We start from the raw sequence: 26,537 nt of genomic DNA, 5'->3' as shown, positions 1-26,537 counted from the left end.
GTGACTAGATAACCAATAGAAACACAGCATCCTTCCTTCCTGGTGACGCTACTGTTTATTCAGGTGTACTTTATGCAATTATTAATAACCATTATATTTTTTTGAATAACGACATTACAATGAAGCAATCAGATGCATCACATTCACCTGGTGTAACGATAATAACAACAGCAACAAGATCTTGTTAATACATTGTCAGGTACAGATACAAAACTTTACAGAGTCAAAACACAGTGCATCACACTACTGTACACATTTCATACAGTAAATGTGGGCAAAAAAATAAATAATGATGTATACAATGCAAGAAACTGGAAATTGAAGTGCACCATTCCATTCATTGTGATGAGCGTATACAGATAAGGCAATGAGACTGACAGCCATTGCAGCTGATGCTGTCGTTTCTACAAGGCAAGCGCTGATTATTTCATTATCAAGCCAGGCATTGAGATAGCATTCTAAAGCGTGTTGGTGCACCAAGATACATTTAAAAGTCCATACTGATATTAGTAGGCTATATTAGCTAGTATATTAACTTTGCATCGACATACATTCTAAAAGCTGGTTAATGCAATGTGTGTGTAAGTGATTTCGCTTTTCACATCTATCATTAGATACAGTACACTGTCTTTGTCAGGCTGTATAAAAATAAGGACGAGCATGCAGTAGTACCATTTTCCTCAGCTCTAGGTAGCTCACACATTCCCTTTATATCAAGAGATAAAACAATAGTTCTGAACTGATCTAGTCCCGAGCTGGCTCTCTCTCTCTCTCTCTCTCGAGCCTGGGGACAAAGTTAGTTCGGAAGTCACTATAAACACAATCAAGCAAAAATAAAACGACAGTAAAAAACAATGTAAAAAACACAACATTCTGATAACACTGACCTCCAAACATCCATAGCAGCACATGGCCTATAACCTCTAGATAGGCCTAGCTCTATTTCTCTCCCTAGCCCCTTCTAGGAACAAAGGGCCCCCTTAGGGACTAAGGTAAGGGACAGGGATAGGAATAGGACCAGGCTGTAGAGGATCCGGAAGCTCATCAATACTACTAGCAGCTTGTTTCAGGCACTTCCACACTGATAGATACAGTCTGCTTTGATGCCACGTGAATAGATACGATTAGTTGGATCTTTCTCCTGTCTCACAGAAGTAGAAAGGATTTCTCCCTACAATGGTTCACAAAGATCTTATATCTTCACCATTTGAGGTAAATTCGAGACTTAGAAATAGCACCTATACTGACCGAAATGAATTGAACACTGAACACATTTGAATCATTTTGTATATATTTAAATACTAGTACCTATCAGACTTAAAGGTCTGCTTGACATGTCGGGACTAGCTGTAAACAAATTGTAAATAAGAGTAAGAATATCGGTTAAAATTTCACATCATGAAAGTATTTACGTACATGACCTATTATTGTTAGGTTACCTTTAGATTAAATATCACATTTGAATACTATAATAATGAATGTATATACAGTAGCCTATAATAGTGTAATAAAACCTAACATGTGATCAGAGCGTCTCCACGGACTAACTATTAGCACCCCTTCAATTATCCCAATCATATCATAATACCTCATAAAAGTGCAAACTGCCTTAAATGATTGCAGTTATATACAATAAAGAAAGAAACAAAGACAAACATATACTCTCTCTTCTCTGTCAAACCATAATAAACCACAACTTAAGCTATTATCGCCCAGTGATGAATCATAACGCTTTACGATGGCACTAATTCAATCCACAGCACAAAGTAAACCACACTGAGGGTTCACTCACAATTTTTATGCCATAGAAATATAATCTAGTTTTAGATTCTAGTTTTTAGATTCTATTTCTACGGTATATCCTCCAGCAGAGGCGTTAACCATGTTAAATCTGACACACCACACACGCTATTACTTTCACGGACATTATCATTCAATGTCAACATGAAACCGCATCTGTTATTAAAATAATACTGCATGGACATTCTGAGTATACTCACAGTGCAGTTTTCTTTATCTGTGATTGATTGAATCGGGGCCTAAGAGCAAAAGGATATCCCACTGTTCCTTCACTAAAGACTACTTCCAGTGCAGTTTCTATGTTAGTGTGTCTGTGTGTGATAGATACATGTGGATTCACAACCTCACACTGGCTAATTCAAATGGATACTCAAGACAAGCTATTGTTATTTAGTGTGAAACACGTCTGGCTAACCTGGGGGCCGAGCTGGTTCTAATTTAGTCAACAGGCCCTTGGCTAGTAATAGACCAGTTGTCTGGCATGACAACGACGTTGTAATAGCACTGTTGAATACAGAACCAGCCTTACACTCAGGCTAACGTCATATATCTTGTAACATACTCTCTGTATTTTGTGTTCTATATCATCTCTAGACCTGGGTCAAATACAATGTTAAATACTTTTAAATACTTTAGGCACACTTGATTTAGCTTGGAATGGAATGGAACAGTGGTACAATGGAACCAATGAAATAGTCCCAAAAGTGTAAACCTCACCCACCCAGCTGCACACTGGTCAAGCTAAATCAAATACACCTCAATAAGTATTTGAGACTATTTTACATGTATTTGATCTCACGTCACCCATTGTCCCCCTTTAGATCAATTTTTCTCTATGGTCTACAAACTGGACCAGTTGTTTTCTAGCATGCGTGGTGGTGGTGGCGGTGGTAGAGGGGCTAGGACCTGGTTCCTCTGGAACAGCACGAGGCTCCTGTCTGGGGGTGGAGGTGAAGAGGGGCTCCCTGATGCGGTAGGGGCTCCGATAGGTGGAGATGGGCGACAGCTCAGAGCCCCAGCCCAGGTAACTGCCACTGGATGGGGAGACTGCTGCAGTGCTGAAGTACAAGGCGGTGCCAGACTCCGTGGGGTTAAAGTTCCGCTGGGGGCTTCCCATTCCCAACAGCAGGGACGGTGATCTCTCTGGAGACGAATCATGTCTGACATCCAGTGACCCTGCAGAAGATGACCCTTCGGTGTTCGAGGTGACCACGTTGCTGTCGATGTGGCGGTAGTCTGGGTACTTGGGAGAAGAGGGTGTGGGGGAGCAGTAGGCTGCGCTCTGGAAGTCTTCGTCATCTCGTTCTTCAGAGGGAGGGGGGCTGGAGTGAGGGGGGCTGGAGTCGTCTTGCGAGTTGGAGGGCTCAGAGAGGTGACCTCTGACCTCCTCAACTAGGACCTCCACCAGCGGCGGGTTGACTTCCTGGATGGGAGATGGTGAGGGCAGCACATGTCTCACCTCCCCCTGTCTCACTGCCTGTCTCACCTCACTGATGATGTCTCTGGCTGGGGCTGCCTTTATAACCTAGGAAGAAGAAGGACAGCTATGGTGAATGATATTCTATAATAATAATAATTTGGTTGGTGCTTATATTTGTCCTGTTTTCACAACCTGGAAATAGATAACTTATCAGAGAACATCCAACAGTAGTAGAGAATAGCAAATAAATCTGCACCCTGCTCTGTTTTAAGACAAACACCGCTTCAACCACATGAAAACAGAACATTCAAAAGCACATACCAGAGTGCGGGTTTATTTGGAAAAGATAGGAGTTCTGAACATCTAAACATGACAAAGGAGCTTGACAAAAACAACAACCTGTCAAGGGTACACTTCAAGGAGAAGGGGAACAAATGGAATTGGCTGCTCATCTCACCTCCTCCACCTGTCTGACCTGGTCAACCTGGGGAACGATGGGAGAAGACTGTGGAACGTTGGGGGAATGTTGTGGAACGTTGAGAGGACGTTGCGGAATGTCTGGGGACCTTGTCAGAGTCTCTTCCTCTAGTCCCAGCAGCCCGACCAATCCCCCTTCACCATAGGCATGGCTTATTCGAGCCACATCACCTGTCTTCATGGCTAGGCGAATCAGCAACCAGTGGTGGTGCTTCCAGCCCTGCCATTGGCTAGGGAGCTCCAGCAGATTCCCGCCACCCACAAGTTGACCGTGGCGATGGCTCTTCTCTTCCAATGAGAGAGAAGAGCCCCGGTCTGCACAAGCTCTGCCCATTCCATGGTGACGTATGCTCTGGAGGATCTCAAAGGACTTAGGGTGGAGGAACCGGTAGTACAGGACTAAGGCTATCACTCCTGTAATAACACAGACCACCATATGAGTGTGTGAGTATGAGTACAAGGTTAGCTGTACAAGATGTGTGTGTGTGTGTGTGTGTGTGTGTGTGTGTGTGTGTGTGTGTGTGTGTGTGTGTGTGTGTGTGTGTGTGTGTGTGTGTGTGTGTGTGTGTGTGTGTGTGTGTGTGTGCGTGCGTTTCTCACCAATGAGGAAACTACAGAACACGGCGGCTGGGATACCCATGCTATCCCATGATGCAACACTGAAGAAGTCGGAACCTGCCAGCAGAAGAAGAGCGTTCTCGATAAACATGGCCTGCAGGAGAGAGTAGAGAGAGTTACATACACACACCACACCACACACACACCACACACACCACACACACACCACACACACCACACACACATACACACCACACACACACACACCACACACACACACACCACACACACACACACACCAAGTAGAAGCCGGCCATGCGGCATCTGGAGGCTCCGTCTTTGACGTTGAGGAAGAGGAAGATGTGAACAGCTCCCAGAACCAGGTTGAACAGACGCCAGCGCAATGGCGTCTTAATGATGTCACTCTGCTGCGACACCAACCAGAACGTAGCACCCAACCAGTGAAGACCTGAGACACACAGGAGCAGGACACTGAATGTTCACACACACACACACACATATATCTATCTACAAACGCACACTAAAAGAGACACACACACACACATATATATACACACACTCACCAATAACTCCAAGTACCCACTGACGGAACAGGCGTGTGAAGAGCGTGAGGGTGGCGAGACGTGCTCCCAACATACTGACCTAAACACAATACAATAAGTCTGTTACTATCACACACACACATTCCCACACACACAAACACACACCCAGCCAGCCCTCCTACCCTCCAGAGCAGTCTACAGGTGATAGCAGCAGGGGTCATGGGGAGATGTCCAGGTCTGATGAGGGAACAGGCTCTGGCATACAACACTAAGGCCCAGGCCAGGGACAGCAGGCACACCGCAAAACACACTGACACTGAAGAGAGAGAGAGAAAGAGGTTGGGGAGAGAGAGAGGGAAGGGGGAGAGAGGTGGAGGGAGAGATAATATGAATACTCTGTAGGGTGATTGTATCAAACACACACACAGACACACAGACAATCACACGCACGTGTAGTACCTGGTGAAGAGAGGCCTACATCGGTACAGATGAGGACATATGTCTGCAAGACAGTCTGTGGCAGAGTTACCACCAGCGCCTCCAACAGGCGGAGAGCTGAAACATCAGCCTGCTGCATTATCTCACTACACCGATCCTCTCCAGTGGATGTCATAGTCTCCCATAACCTGGAACACACACACACACACAACACAGAGTTAGAGGGAGTGAGACCCTTCAAAGCAGAGTTCAGCTCAGTTTGTTTCATCACTGACCTCTCACCTCTGACCCCTAACCCTAAAGAGGTACTACAGTAGCACACAGCAAAATTTGCAGTGTTAAATCAACACTTAAATAGTTAATTTTAACACTATCTCTGAGTGTAAAAAGTGCTCTGATTATAGTGTTAATGTAACACTCCGTAGTGTAGAAAATGTACACTACATAAATATATACTTGCCAGTGTTACTCAAATTTAACACTATGAGGTAATTAACACTCACACTTATTTATATTCAATCCTAGTGTTGAACCACTATTAGTGTTAAACAAAAACACTGTTACAGTAAGTCATTTTGGGTGTTGTTTTAACACTGTATGGGAGGGATCATCAACTAGATTCAGTCGTGGCCCAATTTTTTCTTGAGTGGATGATCAGGGGGCCGGAACATAATTAAAATAATTTGTAGACCGCAAAAAACAACAACAGATATAATATTTGACTAAAACATAATAATTTCAAACCTTGCTTACATTTTTATACGATCACACATATCTCTCCATTATTTGTGGGAATACTTTAGAACAGATTTCCAAATTAAAATCACTGAGCTGATTTGCCTGTGTTTTTACAGTGTTTTATGTCCCCAAAAATAAATATATATAGTCGTGGCCAAAAGTTTTGAGAATGACACAAATATACATTTTCACAAAGTCCGCTGCCTCAGTATCTTTAGATATTTTTGTCAGATGTAACTATGGAATACTAAAGTATAATTACAAGCATTTCATAAGTGTCAAAGGCTTTTATTGAATGATGCAAAGAGTCAATATTTGCAGTGTTGACCGTTCTTTTTCAAGACCTCTGCAATCCGCCCTGGCATGTTGTCAATTAACTTCTGGGCCACATCCTGACTGATGGCATCCCATTCTTGCATAATCCACGCTTGGACTTTGTCAGAATTTGTGGGTTTTTGTTTGTCCACCCGCCTCTTGAGGATTGACCACAAGTTCTCAATGGGATTAAGGTATGGGTAGTTTCCTGGCCATGGACCCAAAATATTGATGTTTTGTTCCCCGAGCCACTTAGTTATCACTTTTGCCTTATGGCAAGGTGCTCCATCATGCTGGAAAAGGCATTGTTCGTCACCAAACTGTTCCTGGATGAACTGTTTCAGAGGGGAAGGATGCGGACGCCTTAACACAGTGGTGTTAGGAAACTCCAGGTTTACAGGCCACATCAGGCCTGCAAGTCACATTATGCTGGCTTGCAAAGTGATGTGTAATTCCTATTGAAATCCAGAGTTAGGATATCCAACAGTTTTTATTCACCCGCAAACTGCATTCAGAATGGTTGTCAGGGTTAGAAAACTTGATAAAAAAGATGACCTAAAGACGTAAACCATTTAAATCAGTAACGGGTGCAGTAAATCTAACTAACTGATTGGATTTGTTTTGAAAAATGTTTGTTATTTTCCTTAGCGTATAAGATGAATCAATGTACATGCAAATACAGATATTAAAAACAATCCTAAAGATTCTACCTACAGTAGAGCATGCTGGGAAACATAATGATGTGTTTGGGACTGTTTTACTCTCCACAGTGTAAAACAATAACTCTGTCTATTAACACCAACACTGGGAGCTCTTTTATGCCACTGAGGGTTAATTTCACACTTGCAGCGTGAATTTAACTCCTGAATCAACACCAGAAATGTTACACTGAAAAATCAACACTGCTCAATTTGCTGTGTAGTACATTACCTTCTAAAGATGCCCAGGTGCAGGATGTGAGTCCATTTGAGATCTTTGCTGCATATACGTCCATCTGCCTGGTACCACAGCCAACTTAGCAACTGGGGGCCCCATCCAGGGAGGAGAAACAAGGCTGTAAGCCCCGCCCAGTGGCCATAGCAGTAGTTATGCCCCACCCACAGGTAGTACACGAAACAGTAGATCACTGTGGAGACACATGCACAGGTAATTGATTAGAGATGACATACAGTACATCTACACACAAGCACTCTTTCTTGTAGTCTAATTGCTGATGGTGTTTATGTACAAATGTGAACGGGCAAAATGTCATCAATATGTAATTAACATCGAACTAATGTGTAATTAATATCCTAATTAATATCTGTTCTGACTCGAGACCACAAACGTGTGCTAAGCATTTGAACAAGGGCAGTTTCAGTTGTGTGCGACCTCCATCACGACTATAGGCTGAGGCCAGGGTAGGGTCTGGGGGATTCTGCGCTGTTTCTGTATCACTAATTGGCTACAAAATAATTGGCTACAAAATGCACGCTCCTAATGTCTGGGAGAACCACTGAACGAACGATGCAGTGCTCTCTCCCTTCAGATCTGCATTTTATTTCTCCTCCCCTGCCCTCCCTCTTTCTCCCTCTCCTGTCCCAGTAATATGAACCATCTGCCGGACCAGATGGGCGGTATAGGAGAGAAGGTAAAGTAGGGTCCCTCCAATCCGCTATCCATTCATGGCACCCAGAAAAAGGCGCTCGAATATGACAAAAATGCGCAATTTTTCTATTAGCATAACTAAAGCTACTGCTGCATGGTTTCATAACCACCTGGGTAAATATAGAAAAACACCACCAGTGATGCACGCACCTATAAAGATTCGAATGTATCTGCAAATGCAGATGAACATTTTTATACTTTAGGAAATATGAATTAATTCAACCTTTATTCATGCAGCCTTTCGTGGTATAACACTGTACTGATATGATTTGACGTGTAGCTTAGGTGTGGTGAGAGATATAACAGGCCTATCTCCATCACCGGAGGGGTGTGTTTCGGTCGTTCTCGGTAACCGCAGTGCTAAACTTACGCGCAGTCCGCTCAGCCACAATGAGAAATGCAGTAAACGCGAAAACGCAAACTTGGCAGCAGGCCACGCAGGAGCCTCCCCTGTCCCGGGAATTGGTGTATTGTCTCATCACGGATATGTAGGATCTTTAACTGTTGTGTTGTTATTGTGATGAGTCCCAGGCAGCATAATCCGGTCCAAGGAAGGGAGGGTACCCGGCTCTCTGCTCGGATCCGTAGTCCTCTGAAGATGGCTTCTGACGTCATGGCCCGTCATGGCCCATTAAAAAGTAAATCTGCAGTTGCTGCATCTATTTTGGGACGTATAAATTAATGATACATACCCATTGATTCTTGAAGAATATACCTTATAAATATCATGAGTTTAGTACAACTGTCTTTCCCCATCAGAATCCAAAATATTGGATTTTTTGAAATTCCAATGCTTGTAAACAAACATTATATAGCCTCAAAACATGGTTACAATTATAATGTTCATATCATGGATGGTCAGGCCTTGCATTCATAGCCCTGTATATGAATTTGAGAGCAGTTACACCTATCCAGTCCCATCCCTCAGCTTTTTACCGAAAGGGGAGGGGTGTGGCTTTGCTATTGTTTCAACTACTGATTGCCCCTTTAAAAGGCAAAATCTCAGATTTTTTTCATTTCAACTAAATGAATAACATTGGTAAAGCATGACTTTTATAATAAATAGTCAATACAGTATTTAGTGTCCTGTATTAGATAGTTAATACAATATTTGTCTCGTGATGGCATTTGTTACCAAATAACTAAGAATTCTACCAAATATTTGGAAAGGAAGCCCGTTCATCCATCCCATCTAGTTTTGGAGGGATTGAACAAGTGGTGTAGTACATTACAGTTAACATCAGATGGTAGTATTATCCCACAGGACAGACCAAAACAGGCAGACCATTTGTTTCCAACGGGTTTTATTATTCAATAAAAGGTCTGTGTGTTGATCTCAGTCATCCACTGTCCCTGTTTGAGTCCTAAATTAAAGTGATCCTTCAATGCAATGTTTATTTCCTTCTTTTCTCCCTTCCTTGAGGAAATCACTGATCTGTATTGACTGGAGAAGTGAGAACAAGACCTCGGTCCTACTGTTTTCACCTGTACACCTCTCTCAGATCTGTGATTACCTCATGGAGGGGAGGAAGGAAGGATGCATACAGAACCTCTCTCTCTCAGACAGACTTTTCACTTCACAGGCAGCGTTTCTAATACAGACGACAAGCTAGGGGAAACACCCAGAAACACTGCAGAGATAATAACACTGTTAGCGTGTTATTAGATAATAACGGTAGCGTTGCACCAACCCCGCGTCACTCCAAAAGCAACACATATAGTAGAGACTCCAACTACCTCTTCAGTGTTTCACATCTGAAGGGAAAAGATAGGTGTTAGCAATATGGTGGTGGCTTCTTTAAGGGCTGTACGGGGACTGTATTGCACTTTGTTGTCATCTGAAGGGCACTGTTCGGGAGCTGACTGAATTTGGAGCAGTCGTGACGACGTTCAAGGCACACAGCCGTGCTAGTTACCTAACGAATGCACACTCCTGCCGACGAACCAAACCCGACGCAGTTTTATAGTCACAGTCTCTCTGTGACTATAAAGGAATGATTGATGCATCATCTTCAAAATACAAAACATGTCCCCAACGACAACCCTTAAAAGCATCCCTGAGACAAACTAAGAAAGTGTTGCTATTTTATAAAAAAAGGAAGTCATCCACAAAGTACAACAGTGAATCAATTCAATACACATGAAGATTGAGTGAAGGCAACAAAAAAAAAGTCATTCCAGTTGACAGGTTTTTTCTGTGGTCCTTGTCCTCGTAGTGAACTGTGCTGTGTAAGTCAGTACCAGTCTGGAACCAAGTACAAAAACCAGAACGTTCAGCCAGGAAAACAGAGATTTCCATAGATGTGAATTGTGGGCCCGTTGTCAACGGTGACGGTGAGGACGTCAGGAAGGTCACAGTTTACACACGGGTTGATGACAACATCCACCTCAGGTCTCGGGCGGGGGCTGACTCCAGAGGAACCATCCTGGGCAGCTATTAGGCTGCTGCATCCTCATTACCTACTTCTTTCCTCTAGTATGAAGTGTGTACTTTCTCCCTCCCCATCACAGCTCCCAGAAGGCTTAGATTGGCGTAAGCCTGGTGTCATGTCTGACCAGTGGTGTGGTGGAGGGCAAACGCCCGTAAAAGACATTCACGCAACCTTTTTTATTTTTGCGCAATTTTTGTGGGAAAATGCCTTGAAAGTATAAGGAACGTTACTATACTCACCGCGAAGGTGATCAGCGTATACCCACCTATTTCTTTACCACTACATCACTCTGCCAGACACACCCTAAACCTCATGGTTCTGTGCCCAGTGTCAGAGGGATGGAGGTCATTGTCCTCTCCCTCGTCCATTCCCATTTGTCTCTATCCACAACTACTGAACACAAGCATTTCGCTACACCCGCAATAACATCTGCTAAATATGTGTATGTGACCAATAGTATTTGATTTGATTTGGAGGCTTCACGCACCCTTCAATGCGTCATTGTCTAAAATTGCATCATTTCCCTATCGTTTCTTTTTCTCTTCTTCCATCCGTATGTGTATCCATCACTCTCTTCCTCTCGTTCTCCGTTCCTGTCAGTAGTATCTGTTGAGGCTGCGTGTGACGGTGTTGACGTCAGGCTGTCCATTCATCCAGATCTCTCCCATGATCCTCTCTCTCTCCTCAACCCTCTGAGCTCGCTCCAACTCTACAGAACAAAACAACAACACAACCCATCTTGATTTCAACTGCTTCCAGAACATTTGAATAATAAACGGTACACTTAACAACAACAAACAGCAAAGCACTTACAAATGTTTCCACAGTGTGTGTGTGTTACCTTCTGCGGAGGTGAAAACGCTGGTTTGCAGCAGCGTTCTCTCAAATCGCCTTCGTCGTCGAGCCGTGAGGTCAGAGTTCCTGTCGTCCCAGTCCTCTGATTCGCTGTCTTCACTCGTCTCCGTGGTTACCCCAGGGTTGCCTGTGTTAGGGTTGCCAGGTTGGTGATGGTGGTGACAGTGATGGTCCCCATGGTGATGGTGGTGAGTCCTGTTTCTGTGCTGATGGTGATGTCGCCGTCGGTTACTGTAGTGACAGTCGGTGCGACAGTGTATCTGGACCACCAGGGCACAGAGGGTGAGAAGGAGACCCACACACACACCACTAACAAACACAAGAGCTGCTCGCTCCGGCTGGTCTGAGACAAGAGAGAGAGGGAGAGCGAAAGAGAGACAAACAAAGAGCATGAGAGCAGAAAATATATATTTTAAATGTAACTATTATTTAACTAGGCAAGTCAGTGAAGAACAAATCCTTATTTACAATGATGGCCTACCAGGGACCAGTGGGTTAACTGCCTTGTTCAGGGGCAGAACAACAGAATATTACCTTGTCAGCTCAGGGATTCGATCCAGCAACCTTTCGGTTACTAGTCCAACACTCTTACCACTAAGCTACCTGCCGAGATTCATAAGAGTAATCCTCTTTATATACGCAACACTGACAGCTCCTGAGTGGCGTGGCGGTCTAAGGCACTGCATCTCAGTGTTAGATACATCACTACAGACCCTGGTTCGATTCCAAGCTGTATCACAACCGGCCGTGATTGGGAGTCCCATAGGGCGGCTCACAGTTGTCCGGGTTAGGGTTTGGCCGGGGTAGACCATCATTGTAAATACGAATTTGTTCTTAACTGACTTGTCTAGTTAAATAAAGGTAAAAAAGTATATGTTTTTCAATCATCATTTGTAACAAAAATATATTCCAAACAATAGCAATAACACCTGTACAATCCAGGAGGCTGGTTTTATTGTATGTAATGTTCAAGTCATGTGTCGGTGTGCAACGGGTTTTGTACCCACTTCTATTATTTGTTGTATATTTCGTTTTTTGAGTTTAATGAGCACTTATCAAACGACTCCGTTGATACCAAGTTCATTTTCCTGCCGCCTGACTTCCCTGCCGCCTGACTTCCCTGCCGCCTGACTTCCCTGCCACCGACACGCACCCATTACAGAATCTCCAACCATAACTATGGAGTCAGCAGGAGAGGGTACCCCAGGCCATTGAGGTGGAGGAGCGCGTCCAGGAGCATGCAGTTATGCTCTACCATCTTGGCGCCGCCATGAATTGCGTTGTCCAGAAAATGGACCGCTGGGAGAGACAGGGAGTTCTTCCAGCGCCTCCACCAGCACAACCGGGGTCTCCCCTGAGCGCCCCTTTCCCGTCTGAACCCAGTGGGATCCGTCTCTCTTTGCCCTAGGAGTACGACGGGAGGGCTGCGAACTGCCAGGAGTTCTTGTTGCACCTCTATCTGGCCACCGTCCACCCGGCTCCATCGGACCGTGAGAGGGTGTCCACTCTCATCTCGTGCCTCACCGAGAGAGCCCTGGAGTGGGCCAACGCTGTGTGGAGGGAGGGAGATTGAGGAGTTCACCCGCCGTTTCCGGGCAGTCTTCGACCACCCGCCCGAGGGTAGAGCGGTGGGTGAGCGCCTCTACCATCTGAGGCAGGAGATGAGGAGCGCCCAGGAGTTGGCCCTGGAGTTTAGGACCCTGGCTGCCGGCGCAGGATGGAACAACAGGGCCCTTATCGACCATTAACGCTGCAGTCTGCGCGAGGACGTCGGTCGGGAGCTGGCCTGCAGAGACACCACCCTCACGTTTGACCAGCTGGTGGACCTGTCCATCCGGCTGGACAACCTGCTGGCTACTTGCGGACGTTCAGATTGGGGTCTGGTGGTTCGATCCTCACCCAGAGTCCTCTGTTGTTCATATGTTTGTGTCTGTCACGTTCCCTGAGTTTTCCCCGCGTTCCCAGCATAAGGCGCTCAACGATTCAGGCGCGGCTGGGAATTTTATTGATAGAGATTTAGCCTATAGTTTAGGGATCCCCTTCGTTCCCGTGGATGTGCCCTTCCCCGTTCACGCCTTAGATAGTCGACCATTAGGGTCAGGGTTGATTAGGGAGGTCACCGCGCCTTTGGGCATGGCGACGCAGGGGGGTCATACGGAGAGAATTAGTCTCTTCCTCATTGACTCTCCTGCGTTTCCCGTGGTGCTGGGCCTACCCTGGTTAGCTTGTCATAACCCCACTGTTTCTTGGCCACAGAGGGTTCTCACGGGGTGGTCGCGAGAGTACTCAGGTAGGTGTTTAGGGGTTTCCGTTGGTGCTACAACGGTGGAGAGTCCAGACCAGGTCTCCACCGTGCGCATTCCCCCTGAATATGCCGATTTGGCTCTCGCCTTCTCGAAAAAGAAGGTGACTCAATTACCACCTCATCGACGGGGCGATTGTGCGATAGACCTCCTGGTAGACGCTGCACTTCCCAGGAGTCACGTGTATCCCCTCTCACAGGCGGAGACATAAGCGAATCCCTGCGTCAGGGGTACATTCGGTCCTCCACTTCATGCGCCTCCTCAAGTTTATTTTTTGTGAAGAGGAAGGAGGGGGGTCTGCGCCCGTGTATTGACTATCGGAGCCTGAATCAGATCACTGTGAGGTATAGTTACCCGCTACCGCTCATAGCCACAGCGATAGAGTCAATGCACGGGGCGCGCTTCTTCACTAAACTAGATCTCAGGAGCGCTTACAACCTGGTGTGTATCTGAGAGGGAGACGAGTGGAAGACGGCTTTCAGTACCACCTCTGGGCACTATGAGTACCTCGTCATGCCGTACGGGTTGATGAATGCGCCATCAGTCTTCCAAGCCTTTGTAGACAAGATTTTCAGGGACCTGCACAGGCAGGGTGTAGTGGTGTATATTGATGACATTTTGATATACTCCGCTACACGCGCCGAGCATGTGTCCCTGGTGCGCAAGGTGCTTGGTCACCTGTTGGAGCATGACCTGTACGTCAAGGCTGAGAAATGCCTGTTCTTCCAACAGTCCGTCTCCTTCCTAGGGTATCGCATTTCCGCTTCAGGGGTGGAGATGGAGAGTGACCGCATTGCAGCCGTGCGTAATTGGCCGACTCCCACTACAGTAAAGGAGGTGCAGCGGTTCTTAGGGTTTGCCAACTACTACCGGAGGTTTATCCGGGGTTTTGGTCAGGTGGCGGCACCCATTACCTCACTACTGAAGGGGGGCCCGGTGCGCTTGCAGTGGTCAGCTGAGGCGGACAGGGCTTTTAGTCACCTGAGGGCTCTGTTTACTGCGGCTCCCGTGTTGGCCCATCCGGATCCCTCTTTGGCGTTCATAGTGGAGGTGGACACGTCCGAGGCTGGGATAGGAGCGGTGCTCTCTCAGCGCTCGGGTACGCCACCGAAGCTCCACCCCTGTGCCTTTTTCTCGAATTAGCTCAGCCTGGCGGAACGGAACTATGATGTGGGGGACCGGGAGCTGTTGGCTGTTGTTAAGGCTCTGAAGGAGCGGAGACATTGGCTTGAGGGGGCTAAACACCCTTTTCTCATCTGGACTGACCACCGCAATCTGGAGTACATCCGGGCGGCGAGGAGACTGAACCCTCGCCAGGCAAGGCGGGCCATGTTTTTCATCCGTTTTGTATTTACCCTTTCCTACAGACCAGGATCTCAGAACGTTAAGGCAGACGCATTATCCCGGCTGTATGACACAGAGGAGCGGCCCATGGATCCCACTCCCATACTCCCGGCCTCTTGCCTTGTGGCACCGGTAGTGTGGGAGCAGGATGCGGACATTGAGCAGGCGTTGCGTACAGAGCCCGCTCCCCTTCGGTGTCCGGCTGAGCGTCTGTACGTCCGCGACAGGCTAATCTATTGGGCCCATACGTCACCCTCCTCTGGTCATCCTGGTATCGGTCGGACGGTGCTCTGTCTTAGTGGGAAGTTCTGGTTGCCCACTTTAGCTAAGGACGTGAGGGTTTATGTTACCTCCTGCTCGGTGTGTGCCCAGTGCAAGGCTCCTAGACACCTGCCCAGAGGTAAGTTACAACCCTTACCCGTTCCACAACGGCCATGGTCGCACCTGTTGGTGGATTTCCTGACTGATCTTCCTCCTTCACAGGGTAACACCACGATCCTGGTCGCTGTGGATCGTTTTTCTAAGTCCTGTCATCTCCTCCCTTTGTCCGGTTAACCAGGATGTGGGTAGGTTTCTGAGGTCTTATTGCCAGGACCGGCCGGGGGAGTAGGCAGCGTCCATGCCCTGGGCAGAGATGGCCCAGAACTCGCTCAGCCAGTCCTCCACTAACCTTTCTCCCTTCCAGTGTGTATTGGGGTATCAGCCGGTTCTGGCTCCTTGGCATCAAAGTCAGACCGAGGCTCCTGCGGAGGATGACTGGTTCCGGCGCGTGGAGGAAACATGGGATGCCGCCCATGTCCATCTTCAGCGCGCCGTACTGTGCCAGAAAGTTGGCGCAGACCGTCACCGCAGTGAGGCCCCGGTGTTCGCACCGGGGGACCGGGTCTGGCTCTCGACCCAAAACCTGCCCCTCTGCCTGCCCTGTCGGAAGCTGGGTCCGCGGTTTGTGGGGCAATTTAAAGATCTGAGGAGAGTGAACGAGGTATGTTACAGGTTACAGCTTCCCCCCGATTGCCGCATTAACCCCTCGTTCCATGTGTCTCTCCTCAGGCCGGTGGTGGCTGGCCCGCTCCAGGAGTCTGAGGTGCGGGAGGTTCCTCCGCCCCCTCTGGACATCGAGGGGGCCCCGGCGTACTCCGTACGTTCCATATTGGATTCGAGACGTCGGGCGAGGGGCCTTCAGTACCTCGTGAACTGGGTGGGGTATGGTCTGTAGGTGAGATGCTGGGTTCCGGTGGAGGACGTGTTGGATCCTTCTATGCTGCGAGATTTCCACCGTTTTTTTCCGGATCGCCCTGCGCCCCGCCCTCCGGGTCATCCCTGAGGTCGGTGCTGGAGCCGCGTGTCAGTTGGGGGGAGTACTGTCATGACTTCCGCCGAAGTCGGTCCCTCTCCTTGTTCGGGCGGTGTTCAGCGGTCGACATCACCGACCTTCTAGCGATCACTGATCCATTTTTAATTTTCCATTGGTTTTGTCTTCCTTCACACCTGGTTCCAATCCCATCAATTACATGTTGGGTATTTAACCCTCTGTTTCCCCTCATGTCCTTGTCGGAGATTGTTTTATTGTATGTTATGTGCAAGTCATGTGTCGGTGTGCGACAGGTTTTGTACCCACTTCTATTATTTGTTGTATATTTAGTTTTTTTGAGTTTTATGAGCACTTATTAAACAACTTCGTTTATACCAAGTTCATTTTCCTGCCACCGACACGCACCCATTACACATAGTAATGGCTGGAACGGAATCAATGGAACGGTATTGAACACTTCAAACATGTGGTTTCCATGTGTTTGATACCATTCCATTCACTCAATTCCAGCCATTGTTTTGAGCCTTCCCCCACTCAGCACCCTCCTGTGCTGTACAACTGTTGTATCAGTCAATATTTACCTGCTATGAAGGTGTAGGCCGCCAGGGCGTTGCTAAACAACGCCATCTCCTGGGAGACCACCTTCACCTCCATATTTGGGCTGGGACTTCCTGTGGGCGGGGCATTCATGATGATGTCACTAACTGTTTCTTTGGCCTCTCTGGTCTAGGCTAGTATCTTCTGTCTATAAGTCAGACTCGGCTGACTCTGGTCTTTAATCCTATATGGTTTTATGGAAACAATATGTGAACCCTTAGGGCATCATCAGGTCTTCTGGCTACCCCCTTCCATAAAGTCTGAACTGAATTCTCTCCTGTCCTCAGCTGAGAACAGCACAGCAGTCTTCTCTGTCGATGTAGGCTTCAAATAGGGGTGAGGGAGAGAAGGAGGGAAGGAGAGTAGTGAGTGACAAAGTAAGATAATTTTAATTGATCTCATAATTATTGCATGATTTACAAGAAAGTCTGAGAAATGTCCCTATCCTGGTATCTCCTCATTAGCCACAAGTTAAATAAAAGTGTCACAAAAACATTGAGCAAGCAATGAACCCTGTCTCAAACTCTGATGGCTCTGGATGATTGTGGGTCTGTCTGACGAGTCTAGAGAAAATTACAGAGCCTGAGACAATCATTGGTTTCCACCTTCCCCCCTTGTAAACATGCCATTGCAGTTATGTGTTTGCAGTGTATCAAATACTTGTTCTCCCCACTGTATATGGGTATGTGTATGTATGTATATGTATGTATTTAGATATATATATTTACCCCAAAAATATATAGGGGATTGGAAATGATGCAGACAATTACATCGATGGAATCAACAATCTATCCGCAATATTAAAGCTGATACACCCCCTAAAAAAGATATATATTATTTTTATTAAGCCTTGTTCCTTGGGTTACGGTTTTCCAAGGAGAGGGAGAGAGAGAGGAGAGAAAGAAAAAGAGCGAAAGAGAGAGAGAGTGAAGGTGTGGGAATATAGGGTCCATGAGTTCATTGTCTGATCAGAATAGCAGACCTGCAACCCTGAAGAAAACACCCTTCTCTTCCATTTCTCCTCTCCCCTTCTACCCACTTTCTCCTTCTCTCTCTTTCCTCCGCTCCCCCTCTCATTCTCTTACCTCCTACACACATAGGACTCATATTCCAGGCAGAAAATAAAGTTGCATTGGTATGTCTTCTCTCCTTTTCTCACATAAACTCATGCAATCGCCCAGGCAGGCACAAGCACACACATGCACACACATTTAACAGAAGAAGGAAAGAAATAACTTAAATAAGGGAGAAAGCCCTGTGTAAATTTGTGACAGGTACATATTCATCTATCTTCCTTGGAGATGATTTGGACAGTACTGAAAATGAGGAACAGGGAACTGTAAACTACACAGTATCACAGCTGGTTGTGTGTGTGTGTGTGTGTGTGTGTGTGTGTGTGTGTGTGTGTGTGTGTGTGTGTGTGTGTGTGTGTGTGTGTGTGTGTGTGTGTGTGTGTGTGTGTTTTTTGTGTGCGTGTGCGCATGCATGTGTGTTTGCGTGTGAACTGAGCAGAGGTGTGGACTCGAGTCACATGACTTGGACTCGAGTCACATGACTTGGACTCGAGTCACATGACTTGGACTCGAGTCACATGACTTGGACTCGAGTCACATGACTTGGACTCGAGTCACATGACTAGGACTCGAGACACAAATATGATGGCTTGCAACTCGACTTTGACTTTAACACCAATGACTCGTGACTTAACTTGGACTTGAGCCTTATGACTCAACCTGACTTGATACCCTCCCCAAGCCCAAATATAAAAAATGATGCTACACTGCTCAAAAAAATAAAGGGAACACTTAAACAACACAATGTAACTCCAAGTCAATCACACTTCTGTGAAATCAAACTGTCCACTTAGGAAGCAACACTGATTGACAATAAATTTCCCATGCTGTTGTGCAAATGGAATAGACAAAAGGTGGAAATTATAGGCAATTAGCAAGACACCCCCAATAAAGGAGTGATTCTGCAGGTGGTGACCACAGACCACTTCTCAGTTCCTATGCTTCCTGGCTGATGTTTTGGTCACTTTTGAATGCTGGCGGTGCTTTCACTTTAGTGGTAGCAGGTAGTGCAGCTCATCCAGGATGGCACATCAATGCGAGCTGTGGCAAGAAGGTTTGCTGTGTCTGTCAGCATAGTGTCCAGAGCATGGAGGCGCTACCAGGAGACAGGCCAGTACATCAGGAGACGTGGAGGAGGCCGTAGGAGGGCAACAACCCAGCAGCAGGACCGCTACCTCCGCCTTTGTGCAAGGAGGAGCACTGCCAGAGCCCTGCAAAATGACCTCCAGCAGGCCACAAGGTCATTTTGCAGGGCTCTGGCAGTGCTCCTCCTTGCACAAAGGCGGAGGTAGCGGTCCTGCTGCTGGGTTGTTGCCCTCCTACGGCCTCCCCCACGTCTCCTGATGTACTGGCCTGTCTCACTGTTAAAAATATGAAATGGCATTACATTTGGTGAAGAGCACAGTATGACTTGTTTAGGACTCGAAACTCAAAGTTTAGGACTTGATACTTGACGGTCTTGACATGAGACTTGACTCGGACTTGCCTGTCTTGACTTGGGACTTGAGTGCTAAGACTTGAGACTTACTTGTGACTTGTAAAACAACGACTTGGTCCCACCTCTGGAACTCAGACTGAGTTTAGTTGACTGTCAGTGAAACGATCCATGAAGGCTGCTTTGTGATGGACGGGGAGAGAGAAACAAAGAGAAAAAGAGGGGAACAGACCAGGTCAGCTAAAGGTGAAATGAAATCTATTATCCAGGCATGGTTTGTCTGATGTCCTTATCAAACAGACTAAGCTGATAATGATAGGTGAGTTTTATAAGAGTCAGACTTGGCTCACACACAGCTCGTTAAAACTGGTTACAGCTCGTTAGACCTCATTAGAACACTCAACTCAACGGATTACAGTCTAATACAGTTAGAATGACTCGACTAAACACAGTTCATGAACTCTCCTTCTTTTTAGCCTCCCCTTTCCTCTCTTGTTCTCCCCTCTTCCTCCTTTCCATCCGTATGTCTCCTTCTTCTCTCCTTTTTCCTCTTCTTCTACTCTGTTTCTGTGAGACTGCAGGTGCAGACGAAAACCTATTTCTTGGTGATAGACACAGACGTGTACAGACAGAGACAGACAGACAGTCTTACAGCACAATAGTCCATTGTAGTGCAGAGTCCCTGTGCTGTTTTAAACTGGGCTCCTATTTCTCTCCTATAATGCTCAACTCCTACCCCACTTTGGCATGACTCCGACCTGTGTGTGCAGAATTCTGTCCCCCCCCCCCCCCCCCCCACACACACAGCTCTGGCCATTAATATTCCAGAGAAGCCATGCCTCCAGCTTTCAGACCAAATTTAGCCAAAAAAGCGTGCATGTGCATGTGTGTGTTGACTCTGAGACGATTGCAGAGTGACACTGGACTTTCCTCCCTGTCTGCTTTTAACATACAACCATCTCATTAACCTGCTTAAAGAGCAAATGGGAATACAGAGAAAAAGAGACAGGCAGACAGGCAGACAGACAGACAGACAGACAGACAGACAGACAGACAGACAGACAGACAGACAGACAGACAGACAGACAGACAGACAGACAGACAGACAGACAGACAGACAGACACAGACAGACAGACAGACAGACAGACAGACAGACAGGCAGACAGACAGACAGACAGACAGGCAGGCAGGCAGGCAGACAGGCAGGCAGGCAGGCAGGCAGGCAGGCAGACAGGCAGACAGGCAGGCAGGCAGGCAGACAGGCAGACAGGCAGGCAGGCAGGCAGGCAGGCAGGCAGGCAGACAGACAGACAGACAGACAGACAGACAGACAGACAGACAGACAGACAGACAGACAGGCAGGCAGGCAGGCAGGCAGACAGACAGACAGACAGACAGACAGACAGACAGACAGACAGACAGGCAGGCAGGCAGGCAGGCAGGCAGGCAGGCAGGCAGGCAGGCAGGCAGGCAGACAGACAGGCAGGCAGGCAGGCAGGCAGGCAGACAGACAGACAGACAGACAGACAGACAGACAGACAGACAGACAGACAGACAGACAGACAGACAGACAGACAGACAGACAGACAGACAGACAGACAGACAGACAGACAGAGACCTATAGAAACAGAGAGAGGATATTGTAGTTGGAACATCCAAACACAGCAATACTACAGGCCACCAGTTCTTTCAAAGCAAATATAGATCACACCTTTGGAATGAACGAGAGGGCGAGACAGTTGGCGAGGAAGATGGAGAGGGAGAGCAAGAAAGAGAAAGAGTCTGCACCCCCCCACCCCTCACAACCACACTGTAGGAGCCCCCCATTCATAAATCAACTCAACAACTCTCTGCTGGTGCCAGTGTGTGTGTGTGTGTGTGTGTGTGTGTGTGTGTGTGTGTGTGTGTGTGTGTGTGTGTGTGTGTGTGTGTGTGTGTGTGTGTGTGTGTGTGTGTGTGTGTTTCCCTACACACATACAATCATACGCATCCTGTAGCCAAACCCACAGACCAGCAGTGGAGTCACAATGTGACACACCAGATTATTATGCTTCTCTAAATGCCACACATTATCCAACACACACACACACACACACCAACACACAACTTCATACACACACAAAGACACATACTATATGTTCCACTCATCAATCAGAAACGTTAAGGGAACATTAACGTCAACAACTAGGCTACTGTTCATACCTACACATCCATGATCCAGATTATTAATCCATTCCGTTGAAACACTTTTTGAATGTCTTGTTCTCCTTTCTTCATCTGCCTTCTTCTTTTTTCTCCTCCCGTCCTGTTTCTGAGCCGTGGTAAGTGCGGCACCAGTGAAACCACTATCCAAAGCCCAGAGACCCAGCAGCAGAATCAGAGGAAGTGGAGAGTAGAGAGAATCCCTCCTTCAACAGATTAGTATTTTCCGAGCGAGACCAGCAACAGTTCAAAGTCACAGAGAGGTACAGGTTTTCAGAGGTTTTACAATCACACAGTTTCCCAAGAATGATTTTTCAAAGTTTTCCAGGTCCGTTTCCCGGTATACAGGGGTCGATCCCTGGAAGCTGGAATGTGACACGCGAGCAGCTCACCCCCACGGACACTCACACAAACACACTACCCTCACTCACATATACACACACACACTCTTGCCCCACACTCGTCTTCCTATAACCCCCTCACACTCTTCTTCCCGGAAAAACCCTCACACTCTCATCTCCCACACTCAGTAAGACTCTCAGTCTCTGCCATACATTCCCCCTCCTACCACTCAACCTGACTATACTGAACAGAGAGAGAGAGCAACACTGGGGCACAAAGAAAGACAGAGAGAAACAGAGAGAGAGAGAGAAGCCAGGGGAGATGGGGGAGAGAGAGAAAGAGAGAGCGAGAAGGAGGGAGGAGTGAGTATGACATGGGAATTTCATTCAGCTTTGACTGGGAATTTGCCTGCTGAATTTTTCCAGAGAACATTCCCTGGGGACATCAGATGCTATAACACACACATACACATACACACAGAAACACACACTAATCTAGTAGACAAAATAGTTATTCCAGATGTCTTGCCCATGTCTGCTTAAAACCCCGAGTTATCTGTTGTTGTCACCTGATCCAGTGGGCCGAACACCCACCCCCACTGCCCCGACCACACACACCTGGGATCAGACCTGCTTTGACCTCTAACCCTTGTGAACCTTTTTAATATGCCGTGAAAAACTCTCATACTGAGATACTTGTGTGTGTGTGTCTGAGAGCTGCAACAATGATCGAAGAATCTGAAAGAGCCATTCAAATGCAATCAGTGTTAGATGATAAGGAAGACATGACATCTGTCTTTCGCTCTGTTGAATGAAAAGGCTGTTGACTGCATTAATTATTCTACCAGACCGTAGTAATGCACAACATACCAATACAACTTTTTCCCTAGGGAACAACAATATACACAACTTTGACCAATAGCGCACCATCGCTCACAACTCTCACACAACCTTTACGAGAACAACACAACCACCATACAACCTACACACAACCGCCTTTCACCTACCTATTGACCTGCCAACAGGGAAGCCATTCAGTCCTCTGTGTGAGAACAGCTATTGTGTGCCTCTATGATTGTCCTCTCTCTTTCTCTCTCTCTGTGTATGTGTGTGTGTGTGTGTCTCAACTTTATATATATATTATATATATTTATATATTTCTAAATTCCATTCTTTTACTTTGAGATGTGTGTGTAATGTTGTGAATTGTTAGATACTATTGCACTGTTGGAGCTAGGAACACAATTCTGGATATTGTAGTTTGCTTACAACCAGGAAATGTAGATGGCCCGTGTCTACCGGTGAGATGCAGAAATGCTCATTTTAATGACACATATTACATGTTAATAACATATTAATGACTAGGTTAGGAGAGGGACTCACAGAAAGAGAGAGGGAAAGCCGGAGAGAAATCTGGATAGAGAGGAGAGGAGAGGAAGAGGCAGATTGGGCCTCTGCTCCAGCTGACTCGGTCATGGGAATGATTCGATTAGCACTGTGCATGAGCACGACTTACGTAACATACACACAAACATCTCAAAAAATAATGAAGGGACTGTCTCTGAGCCAAAAACACAAACCGACCAAGACTGGCATTCAGATAGAGGTCACGTCAGGGAAAATACACGCACACACCCACACAGACAATCGTACACACACACACACTCGTACGTCAGGAAAAATACACCTCCCTTTTTCTCCAGCACATACAGTATACTGTATAAAAACACTCGTAGCAGTGTTAATACAAAAAATGACATTAACATGTCGCAATGGCAGTTGGTGGCACGACTCAAGACTGTGTGAGCCCACTGAGCTAAAAGTGTGAGCCCACTGAGCTCAAGTTACAGGCAAGGGTAGCTCTGCTCATTAGGGAATTGACAGATGTGTTAGTGCAGGGGTGGAGAAAACCCCTGCCTTAGAGTTCCAGTGAGAAGCTTCACATTAGATTTATATAGAGACAGTATACTGCACAATGGAGATGGAGTGCTCTCAAAAGTAAACACTTCTCTGATAAGTGGGTCACGGAGTGCACTTGAGAGTTGTTACTATGCAGACGTAGCGGCGTACAGGACACTTCAGAGTCGTTAGTGCGCACTGCTGCCCCTCACTTACCCACAACCCTCTGTGCCTCTATCTCATTGGAGGATCATTACGTAACCTTTCAGCCATCGTCTCTCTGTGCTGAAAGAATTTCCTCCACTAACCCTAAGAAATAATCTGCCTTCAGGTTACAAAGATCTTTGTTTCTGTGAGTTGTGTTGACAATGCTTGCTCTCTATAGACGTGATGTTGTTCTCCAACCGTGTGCGCGTGTGAGGGGGCGTGTGCATGTGCGTGTGTATGCCTGTTTGTCTCTGTGCATGTGTTTGTGTGTGAAACAACACGGACGTGTGGAGAGATTCTCTCAGACTGCCCGTCCTCCATTTTTAAAGGTTTCAACCAGAACTGAGCAACAAACCTAACACATCTTTAAGAGCACTTCGGTCCTAACCGCATGTGACGAGAGAGCAGCAGCAGAGTGTGTATGTTTGTGTACTGCCGTGCGTTCCTGTTAGTCTCTCTGCCTTGTGTGTGTTGGCCAGTGAACAGACAGAGATTGGTTAACAAACACACTGGATCACACAGCCTGTCATCCACTGGCTCCTCTCTAATGTTACACTGTCATATCGGCTTTGCTGAGGGTTTGACCTCAGGGCCAGGTTAGGAATGATAAAAGTCATGTGTTTGTGTGGGTGTGTGTGTGTGTAATATTGACTTTATTGTGGGTTTAAACTCAGTGCCAGACAGGATTCATTCAGCCTACATCAGAGTTCAGTTGAGCTGATAGTTGCACTCAGATATAGATTTCTTTCATGAGTAAATTCATTTACACAGCTTCAGCTCTAAAACACTCAGGATGCGTGTGTGCGCACCATGTGTGTCTGCAATCACATACAGTGAGGTCCATTTGGACAGTGACAAATGTTTTGTTGTTTTGGCTCTGCACTTGAAATTATACAATGACGATGAGGTTAAAGTGCAAACTGTCAGATTTCATTTGATGGTATTTTCATCCATATTGGGTGAACCGTTTAGAAATTACAGCACCTTTTGTACAGAGTCGCCCCATTTTAGGGAACCACAAGTATTTGGACAAATTAACTTAGAATGTGTATTAAAGGATCATTTTTTACAACCAAATCTCTATTTTTGATGTACATGGCATGTCATAGAAGGGTCCAGATACTTTCTTTGCAATTTCACTTGTTTTTGAGAAACCCCAACCAGCGATTCACTTCCTCATCCTCGTTGTGCAGTACGGGGGCTCATGAACAAATGCTCCACAAACACTCAAATATGTCCTTTTAGAAACTGAAAAGCTCTCAGTACAGTGATGCAGGTCTTTAAATGTTTTTGGAGCATTTGTTAAAAAAATATTCTGAGCCCCTGTACTGCACAACAAGTATGAGGAAGTGAATCACTGGTTGGGGTAAGAGCACTTAATTCTCCTTTAAAGTAGTCAAATATTTAGTATTTGGTCCCATATTCTTAGCACACAATGACTACATCACGCTTGTGACTCGACAAGCTTGTTGGATGCATTTGCAGTTTGTTTTGATTGTGTTTCAGATTATTTTGTGTCCAACAGAAAATAATGGCAAATAATGTATACGTTTCTGAACACTTCTACGTTAATTAATGTGGATGCTACCATGATTACGGATAATCCTGAATGAATCGTGAATACTGATGACTGAAAAAGATACAGAGGAACAAAGATCATAACCCCCAAGACATGTTAACCTTTTACCATTACCAATAACAGCGGAGGTTAGCGTGTCTTGGGGGTATGATATTTGTTCCTCTGTAACGTAACCCCCAAGAAAACTCATCGATATTCACGATTCATTCAGGATTATCCATAGCATCAAACATTAATGTAGAAGTGTTTAGAAACATTGTAAATAAGAATATAATATAAAAGTTCATCTAAAATGACACAATACATTATTTACCATTCATTTCTATAGGGTACAAAATCATCTGAAACACAACCAAAACAAACTTCAAATGCTTCCAACAAGTGTGTAGTCACAAGCCTGGTGTAATCATTGCATGATTGGAATATGGGACCAAATACTAAACTTTTAACTACTTTAATACACATATACAGTTGAAGTCGGAAGTTTACATACACCTTAGCCAAATACATTTAAACTCTGTTTTTCACAATTCCTGACATTTAATCATAGTAAAATTTTTTTAGGTCAGTTAGGATCACCACTTTATCTTAAGAATGTGAAATGTCAGAATAATAGTGGAGAGAATGATTTATTTCTGCTTTTATTTCTTTCATCACATTCCCAGTGGGTCAGACGTTTACATACACTCAATTAGTATTTGGTAGCATTGCCTTTAAATTGTTTAACTTGGGTCAAACGTTTCGGGTAGCCTTCCACAAGCTTCCCACAATAAGTTGGGTGAATTTTGGCCCATTCCTCCTGACAGAGCTGGTGTAACTGAGTCAGGTTTGTAGGCCTCCTTGCTGGCACACACTTTTTCAGTTCTGCCCACAAATTTTCCATAGGTTTGAGGTCAGGGCTTTGTGATGGCCACTCCAATACCTTGACTTTGTGGTCCTTAAGCCATTTTGCCACAACTTTGGAAGTATGCTTGGGGTCATTGTCCATTTGGAAGACCCAA

At 46.0% G+C, this 26,537-nt stretch overlaps 2 protein-coding genes across 8 annotated transcripts; both read right to left on the bottom strand.

Moving 5' to 3' along the window:
- Positions 1-36: 36 nt before the first annotated feature.
- Positions 37-8,566, bottom strand: LOC139553168 (XK-related protein 5-like). The gene is made up of 9 exons (XM_071365191.1): positions 8,327-8,566; positions 7,240-7,435; positions 5,278-5,444; positions 5,001-5,134; positions 4,840-4,918; positions 4,555-4,724; positions 4,298-4,409; positions 3,678-4,111; positions 37-3,325 (listed from the first exon to the last, which is right to left on the bottom strand). The coding sequence occupies exons 1-9, from the start codon at positions 8,433-8,435 to the stop codon at positions 2,618-2,620; spliced, it is 2,109 nt and encodes a 702-aa protein (XP_071221292.1). The 5' UTR covers positions 8,436-8,566; the 3' UTR covers positions 37-2,617.
- A 677-nt stretch (positions 8,567-9,243) lies between these two features.
- On the bottom strand, positions 9,244-22,135 carry LOC139553172 (protein eva-1 homolog A-like). Of its 7 annotated transcripts, none has more exons than XM_071365199.1 (5): positions 21,511-22,135; positions 19,401-19,908; positions 16,784-16,873; positions 11,230-11,586; positions 9,244-11,097 (listed from the first exon to the last, which is right to left on the bottom strand). In XM_071365199.1, exons 3-5 carry the CDS (start codon positions 16,854-16,856, stop codon positions 10,985-10,987), a joined length of 543 nt encoding a protein of 180 aa, XP_071221300.1. In that variant the 5' UTR covers positions 16,857-16,873; positions 19,401-19,908; positions 21,511-22,135; the 3' UTR covers positions 9,244-10,984. The 7 variants fall into 7 exon arrangements, with proteins under 7 accessions (XP_071221300.1, XP_071221301.1, XP_071221302.1 ...); XM_071365200.1 differs by having other exon boundaries at positions 19,401-19,488; XM_071365201.1 differs by having other exon boundaries at positions 19,401-19,485.
- Positions 22,136-26,537: the final 4,402 nt, after the last annotated feature.

Source organism: Salvelinus alpinus, chromosome 25 (assembly GCF_045679555.1).
Source record: "Salvelinus alpinus chromosome 25, SLU_Salpinus.1, whole genome shotgun sequence".
NCBI lineage: Eukaryota > Metazoa > Chordata > Actinopteri > Salmoniformes > Salmonidae > Salvelinus > Salvelinus alpinus.
Note: the sequence above shows the minus strand (reverse complement) of the source record. Positions and strands in the feature narration are given on the sequence as shown.

Excerpts from the sequence above, each read along its gene's own strand:
- LOC139553168 (XM_071365191.1), bottom strand. The coding sequence starts at position 8,435 with ATGAGACAATACACCAATTCCCGGGACAGGGGAGGCTCCTGCGTGGCC. Across the intron at positions 4,725-4,839 it reads GTGGGTACTTGGAGTTATTG|GTCTTCACTGGTTGGGTGCT; the intron begins GTGAGTGTGTGT and ends TGTGTGTCTCAG. Across the intron at positions 4,112-4,297 it reads GTTCTGTAGTTTCCTCATTG|GAGTGATAGCCTTAGTCCTG; the intron begins GTGAGAAACGCA and ends GTGTTATTACAG.
- LOC139553172 (XM_071365195.1), bottom strand. The coding sequence starts at position 16,892 with ATGAATGCCCCGCCCACAGGAAGTCCCAGCCCAAATATGGAGGTGAAG. Across the intron at positions 11,587-16,783 it reads GGCCTACACCTTCATAGCAG|ACCAGCCGGAGCGAGCAGCT; the intron begins GTAAATATTGAC and ends CTCTTGTCTCAG. Across the intron at positions 11,098-11,229 it reads CGTTTTCACCTCCGCAGAAG|AGTTGGAGCGAGCTCAGAGG; the intron begins GTAACACACACA and ends TTTGTTCTGTAG.